This window comes from Limulus polyphemus, unplaced genomic scaffold, assembly GCF_000517525.1.
Source record: "Limulus polyphemus unplaced genomic scaffold, Limulus_polyphemus-2.1.2 Scaffold2659, whole genome shotgun sequence".
Taxonomy (NCBI): domain Eukaryota; kingdom Metazoa; phylum Arthropoda; class Merostomata; order Xiphosura; family Limulidae; genus Limulus; species Limulus polyphemus.
Genome location: NW_013668269.1, coordinates 43338 through 51492, shown reverse-complemented (window position 1 = coordinate 51492; position 8155 = coordinate 43338). Strand labels below are relative to the sequence as shown.

At 35.2% G+C, this 8155-nt stretch overlaps 1 protein-coding gene across 1 annotated transcript; it reads right to left on the bottom strand.

The window, feature by feature from the left end:
• Positions 1-627: 627 nt before the first annotated feature.
• Positions 628-7271, bottom strand: LOC106467554 (probable chitinase 10). Its single transcript, XM_013927914.2, has 3 exons — positions 7188-7271; positions 3422-4296; positions 628-1362 (listed from the first exon to the last, which is right to left on the bottom strand). Exons 1-3 carry the CDS (start codon positions 7219-7221, stop codon positions 1084-1086), a joined length of 1188 nt encoding a protein of 395 aa, XP_013783368.1. The 5' UTR covers positions 7222-7271; the 3' UTR covers positions 628-1083.
• Positions 7272-8155: the final 884 nt, after the last annotated feature.

Below are 8155 nucleotides of genomic sequence, written 5' to 3'. Positions count from 1 at the left end.
TTCAATCTTGTTGGCAAATATCATAAACTGACTATATATCGGCATATATTTAAATACTAAATCCAAAGTATTGTTTAACTACTCAATTTAAATTATCAGTTAATTCAATTCCAGGCTATTTGAAATTATAATACATAACAATATACGCATTTCACCTACACTTGAAGCGAAAATTTAGGGACAATTGAAACATGAAGGCAAAACATACGAGCTCTTTTGTGATTGTGTAAATATAGAATCTATCACAGCAGGAGAACCACATCGACTCTGCCAATAGAAAACTTACTAGCCAACACTGAAACTGTTAAAAAATCCAATTTTAAGGTGCATATAATGAACTGGATGAGTTCAAAGAGGTAAAGATGCCCTTGGTAATCTCATCTTACTCCTCCAGAACCAAGCAGTCAAGCCACAAGAAAATTATAAAATATCAATGCGAGACCACTTGAATATTATATAAAAGCATAATTATGGTATTACACTGTTGAAAATGTCAGAAATCATACTTACAAATCTTAGGAAGTTAAATATTAAGTGATCTTCCACTTGTAACCACAACAATAATATTTAGAAAGAAGTTAACACCCACCTTATCAAACTTAGAACATATTATTAAATTTTTAATGAGAAAATATCGATATGTTTGAAAAATATCACAAAAAAGCTTTTACAATAATCAGAATCATAGCAAGTTAAACGTAAAATCATTTACAACCAGAGTTGAAAAATCATTACTATTAAATTAAGCAACGGAAGGCTCTCTAAACTAATAAAAAGTTTGTTTTTGTTTGTTTGGAACTAAGCACAAAGCTACACAATGGGCTATCTGTGCTCTGCCCACCACGGGTATCGAAACCCGGTTTCTAGCGTTATAAGTCCGAAGACATACCGCTGTGCTACTGGGGGCCTAATAAAAAAGTAAAGATATATGTTAATACCACGATTTTTATGCTAAATATCCCATCTGAAGATGGACTATAAGAATCACTATAGTCTGCTTCCAGAAGGAGTGGATACTGGTAAGTTACAGAAACAACAATTCCTGCAGGAGGTCCTCTCCCATATCAGCATCTATTTACAGTTTTACTTTTCTGGTGGATCTCCTGTACCAAATAAGCCAAAGTGAAGGGCTCTAAGAAGTGGGAATGCCACTTTATTCCACATGCCACGAAAGTCATCAAAGTCCACTGTCCACACCATAACTCCTCCATATCCCTCCTCACGTACAAATCGGGCTTTCCGGGACAGACTGGCAGGATCATCATACCCAACCCACTGATCACCACGATAAGCATATGGGCCAATAGCTTGAGATGGGTCTCTCACTTTTGTCCAAGCTTCGAGTTTTATTTTTTTGCAAACCTATAAAAAAGATGAAAAAAGAAGCACCCAATGTCAAACTTGAAGAACCATTTCTCCTAAATTACAATTCAAAGCAAAACTTTAAATTAATGAATAGATAGTTTGAAAATGTGATTCTACAAAACAGAAAAAGAGTCTTCTTTTGATTTGTTTTTATTTGTTTGTTTTGAATTTCACGCAAAGCTACACGAGGGCTATCTACGCTAGCCGTCCCTAATTTAGTAGTGAGAGACTAGAGGGAAAGCAGGTAGTCATCACCACCCACCGCCAACTATGGGGCTACTCTTTTACCAACGAATAGTGGGATTGACCGTCACATTAAATCGCCCCCACGGCTGAAAGAGTGCCCTAACCACCTGGCCATGTCGGGCCCTTTTGACTTGTAGCCTGTACGTTTCTACTTGACATTTCTATGGGTGTTAACAAAATTTGTTCTGTGAAAGTGGGAATTAGAAACATTATGATATTTTCAAAAATAATATTTTTTACAAAATTTATTTTGGAATAAAGTCAGAATATAAATACCGACTCTTCTTGTTCTTAATTACCATTTTATATGCAATTCTAAAATTGCACAAAACTCTTATTAAGTTCAGGTTTATAACAAACTCTTAACATACAGTTAATAAAGATGTCTCTATCGTACTCAATAGATGTTTTATTTGAAAAAAATAAAGTTACTGTCTTCAAATGATTTGGATTATAAAAACAATATTCCGGTTTGGGATTCTTTATATAACTTAAACTATTTTAAAAACAGCCGACTCTCTTATTACTTACGATTTTACTACTATATATCCTAAACTAGACCTGAAAGATTTAATCAGGTTCTTTAACGACCTACTTGATACATTTATAGATACAGAAATAATTATTCCTAAATGTAAATTCACCAAACATTAGTGTGAAAATATAATTTAGTTTTGTAGCTATAATTGTTATATTACTTTTAATGTTTGGAATTTCGCGCAAGGCTACACGAGGGCTATCTGTGCTAGTCGTCCCTAATTTAGTAGTGAGAGACTAGAGGGAAATCAGGTAGTAATCACCACCCACCGCCAACTACGGGGCTACTCTTTTATCAACAAATAGTGGGATTGACCGTCACATTATAACGCCCCCTCGGCTGAAATGGCGAGCATGTTTGGTGGGATGGGGATTCGAACCCACGACCCTCCGATTGAGAGTCAAGCTCCCTAACTACCTGGCCATGCCGCCGGGCCGAAGAAGTGTATAAACAAACAATGGGTATTCCGATGGATGATAATTATGGACAACTTGTATCTATTCTTCTATGAAAATTAATTTTTGAAACAGATACTAAACCCTAATCTATATTTTCATAGTTTTCGTTACATAGTCGATTTGATCTTAATCAATAACTTGAATTTTGATCCAAACATAATATACGATATTACCTAACGGAACGTAAAATAGAAAGAAGCAATGATAGTGATATTCATGCACATTACTAAGATATAGATATTAATTTTGTAGGAGGTAGAGTACAGTTGACTATTTTTGATAAAAGATGGGAAGTTGTTTTCCCATCCTTGGTTTACCCATTCCTGAGACTATTGTTCCGTCGATATTGTTAAAAGGATTATCTCACAATAAAAAAGATGTTTAACAATTTGTAATAATAGTACTTCTTTTACGGATAATGTTAAATTATTCATAAGTAAACTGAAAAAATATTAGTTATGAGGACTAGTATTTTAAAAAATTCATACTTTTTATAATAAAATGACGTTATATTGAAAAAAGTAAACTCTGGTTCACGGAAGCTATCTTGTGGAGAACATAGAAGGCGTTGGCTACTCAAGGTTATCCTTGGTTTAAATAAATTAACTAATGTGAACATATTTAGATTTAATTCAGTATATCGGGTCGGAAATTCCAACCTCAGGTAGCTGGGCTTGCCTCAGCTCACCCGGTTTATATTGAACAAATTTTTCAGAATTAATGTATTTCATACTATTATATATATATATATATGTATGTATACATATACATAAACGCTATTCCTGCTAAACAGTGAATAAGATTTGTTACATACTTCATAGTAAGCTAACATCCCAACTTCTTTAGTCAGTGGTCCTGCTATGCCCCCGCCTATAACTGGAGCCCTAATTCCATTATTGTTGGGATCACTCAAGGTAAAGCTACGGCCGTAGAAAGGAGTTCCAAGTACCAGCTTATGCTTTGGTGCCCCTTTCTCTACCCAGTACTCTAATGACGATTTAGCATTGAAGTCAGTATTTGGATCTCCATCCTGAGGATACAGTGGGGCTACATGTCCTGTGTGGTTTTCCCAGGAACCATGGTAATCATAGGCCATGATGTTAATAAAGTCGAGGTCAGCCGAAAGGGTAGACACCTCATAAGCGTCGTCTATGATGCATTTGGTACCAGAAACAGCTGCAGTTAAAAGTAATGGTGACTGTTCTTGATCAAAGGCCTGTCGCAATTCTAGGACAAAATTTGCAAAATTTGGGCGATCAGTAGTATGTCCCGATGAACGTCTCCCTTGCCAACAAACAGGATACTCCCAATCTAAGTCAAGACCATCAAAGTTGTATTTTTTAAGAAATGGGACAACATGCTGTATAAAATTCCTTCTACTTTTGGGACTACTAACTAAACGACTGTATTTATCCGCTCCTGAATCATTCCACCCTCCTAACGCAAGTAGAACACGTAACTGTGGGTTTTTGTTTTTCAGTTGAACCACTCGCTTGTAGAAGTTATTATCAATGTCAGCCCAACTATCGCACACTCCGAGTGTTAGCGAACTACTATCCAATGTAGCAAAGGCATAGATAAGGTGGGTGCAGAGGTTAGGGTCTATATTTTCAGGTAGAAACTGACCCTCGTTTGACCTGTACCATGCCCAGTTAGAGAAGTAGCATACTACCTTCAACTGTCGGTTTCCTGAAAGAAAAGCATAACGTTTTTTAATTAGCAAAAAACCACTTTTCGCAACAGAAGGTGTAAAGAAACAAAACTGAGATAAAGTAAGAAACCGTATTTGGAAACTGCTCCAAAATGCAATCAATCAATAAATTGTATTAGAAAGTGCTTATAAAACAAAAAGTTACTGCCAGCCAATATTCTTAAATATCTAATTAATTTCAATCTATTAATATTACCTCAGTTAATTAATGTGATAAAATCCAGTGTTGTTCATAATTTAGATAACACAATCAACTAGTCAAAGAATAACCGTCTATAAACAACTGTACTAAGAATAACAATGTCGTTTTTCAATGTTTGTATACATTTTCCCCTATGGTATCCTTTATATACACCCGAGCAAATAATTTTAAGTTGTAACTCCATATTTTCTCCATTGCGGCTTATTTATAATATCGCAAAAAATTAAAAATAAGTATTCAAATACTTCATTAACACCAGTATTAAATGTTTGAATACTTCAATGTTCAACTTTATAACGCTAAATGAACATTTGCTTGAACATGTATGGTACCATTTGGTACCAGAAACAGTCACAGTTAAAAGTAGTGGTGGCTATTCTGGACCAAAGGTCTGTCGCTATTCTCGGACAAAACTTGTAAAATGTGAGCGATCAGTATGTCCCTTGCCAACAATCAGCACAAGCAGATGTAGATAGTGTTTTATTTCTATTCATTAATTAATAATGTTAGGGCACCTGCTATACATGTTGAGTAGAACTACAGTAACCCCACTCATGTGCTTTCCGGACTAGAATTGTTGAATATCATGAAAACTTCTACATCTATCTACCACCAGGTAATGAAAAGCCTTCTACGCGGTGGAAGAAATTAAAGTTTGAACACTCAGAACCTGTTGAGAGTGTTTGTTTTAATTTATAAGATTTTTAGCTATGCGAATTATTCTGTTTTATCTGTAAAGTTTCTTTGAAGATATACTATGAAACCATTTATAATGGGTGGTATTTACTTTTTACTTAAAGGATTAGTCCAAGCATACGTTCAGGGAGCCTGTAGTACAGAAGAACGGACAAATAGATCATTCCGATCCACAGCAATTTCGTGATGCATTTAGACATTTTGGTGATCCAGACTGAAAACAGTAGTTGTCGATGACGAGTTGATGAAGATAGTGTCATGCTATAAATACTGAGTCGACCTTTATTAGCTACACTTTAAAACATGTGGTGTTCTTCCAGGATCAGAATTGTTGAATGTCAAGAAAACGCCTACATATTTGCATCAACTTATTGTTACTGTCAGCTTATTTGGGTGCTTACATACTTGAGAAAGTAGCGATCAATGTTTGTTCAACTTGTAAGGGAGAAGTAGTTGTCCATCGTATTGGTTGTGAAGCATTCGATAATCAACCGTGTGTATTTTGTCGACAAACGAATGATGCACAAGAACTGCATGTTATGGCAACTCTTCGTTAACTAGTTTGTAAACTTCTTTTTAAAATATATTCCACATGTTATACACATGAAAAGCGTGCCTCAAAGAGTATGTATAAATGCAAAACGATTGTGCCTGTATATCATTTCCTGTGGGAAAACCCAATACATTATAAAGATCTATAAAATTATTGATATTATCACTTCATGCCCTGAAAATGTTTATCACGAAAACGAGTGTGTCAACAAGCTAAAGCAATACTTATGAAACTGATGCATTTATATGTTTACAATATTAAGTCATGTGCATTTACTCTTAGAACTCATGAATAGTTAAAAAAAGTTACTTCATATGTATTTTTATTCACTGAATGGTTTCAGATTTTCGATATTTTTTGCAGATTCTTCAAAATACTTTGGTTATTCTCAGCATAAAATAATGTAAACAGCCAAAGAGGTGGTATACATATATAATGGTTAGCCTAAAATGTTGTTTAATAATCTTTTTACTTCATAATTGTATTCGAGCGCTAAAAATCGAAAAAGAAAGGTCTTCACGCCTTGGCTGTTCTACAGTGAGACTGCTAAGCCTATGTTCTTAATTAATCATGGCGTTTACTAGATGGCAGCACTAATGGTTTATTTACACAAGGTTTATGAAAGAGTAGCAACTCTTATAATAGCGCCATTATATTTGTATTAAATTAATTACATTTAAAATCAAAAGGTTTGTTTGTTTTAGGACAAAGTAACGTTTGGCTATCTCCTATGTCCACCGGAGGGGGGGTGATCGAATCCCGGATTTTGGCATTGCAAGATAAGGGACTTAATGCTGTTCCACCGGAGGAACTAACGTCAAAACGATCTAGTATCATAAACCGAATTATTTGATTTGATGCATTTTGCAATCTGAATGTACTTGTACCTTAAGTGTTGTATATGATCATGTCACACTGTTACTGCCTCAAAGCGTTCTTAATATTAACTTCCAAATAGAACAAGCTATCTAATTACATAGAAATAAACATCAACCTGTTAATAAGTATAGATATTTTAATATAATGTTCTTGCGTTTCTACTTTACAAGGATTAAAATGCATTGTCTTTTTAACCGTGTGCCCCCGCTGTTAACGATGTTTTCAGAAGACTCTTGAAATTAGAACTACGACAGTTTCACATGATTTTCATGTGTATCTATATCCTTGGCTAAGGGAAAATTTGTGAGAGAACAGTTTGTCAATTGCTTCTGAAAAGTGTTGAATTATTTAACATTCATAAACACCAAATGCAAAAAAGATTTTAGGTAAAATTCTGTTCGTATATGGCCGGAGGAGGGGGTAGTCTAAATGTTAGCGTGTCCAGACAAATTATGAATAAAGCTTATATTTGTGAGATTTAATGTTTTAATCTGTAGTTATTTCCCCAATTATAATATAACCATATAACTATAGCTTACCTGAACAATTGCTAGCTGTTGAACCACACCACATAACGATGAGGGAGAAAGTTACTGTTACACCTGGCTGTAGGTTAGGTTTTTGAGTTAATATAGCCTCGAGGATGTGACGGTTTCGTTTTGCAATCTCTTGCACGTGATTAAAACGTCAGAATCAGCCTAATACGTGACGTAACTTACATGATCACAGCACTTTGGAGACGAAGGGAAAACCGCATCGCAACTAAAAATGATTTCGAATAAACTGTACAAAAGATAGCATTAGAAGTTAAAGTTCTTACAAATGATGCCGAACTATAGCTGTTTGTGCTGTAAGTATTGGTGTTTTTTTAAGGATTTCAAATTGGATGAAACGCCTCGGTTTGGCCGGGACAGTACCTGATATGTACCAGTCTCATAGTAATTACGAAAATCATCTCAAACACGAGCTGGACTGATGGAACTATTTTTCCTAGTGGGGGAATACTATTTTCGCTGCTTTGGACTTCCTTGTGGTACCGATAGACACATTTAGTTGGCACGTAGACCAAAAACTAAAGTTATACGAATAAAAAACATTAGAATTTTCACAGATGTATTTATACTGCCTGTGATAAATTGTAAGCTAATGTCAAGAAATCCGTTACCAGCTGTTAAGGGCCACTAATGCTCTGATTAGCCAAATAAGTTACGTGTTTGCCAGAGATGTTGCTAAGTGCTTGAAAAATTCGAGGCTCAGACCCATAAGCGCGGGAATTTTCTGCGTTTGGTATTATCAGATATCAATCACGATTTTCTATTCTGACTTTTCAAGATACCAAGTGGTGATCCGAGGCACTGTCAAATAGAATTGAGGCACAGGTCCCGTGTGCCAGCGCCTAGCAACTCCTCTGATGTTTGCATATCCAACATGACGGGAAAAAGTATGATTCAATATCGACAAACAATTAACTGCATATTCACAGTTAGAGTTGGAATTGGTAATTTTT

Coding starts and splice junctions, on each gene's coding strand:
- LOC106467554 (XM_013927914.2), bottom strand. CDS start 7,221: ATGTGGTGTGGTTCAACAGCTAGCAATTGTTCAG. Junction 4,297..7,187: donor AACAGCTAGCAATTGTTCAG/GTAAGCTATAGT, acceptor CTTTTCTTTCAG/GAAACCGACAGTTGAAGGTA. Junction 1,363..3,421: donor GGATGTTAGCTTACTATGAA/GTATGTAACAAA, acceptor TCTTTTTTATAG/GTTTGCAAAAAAATAAAACT.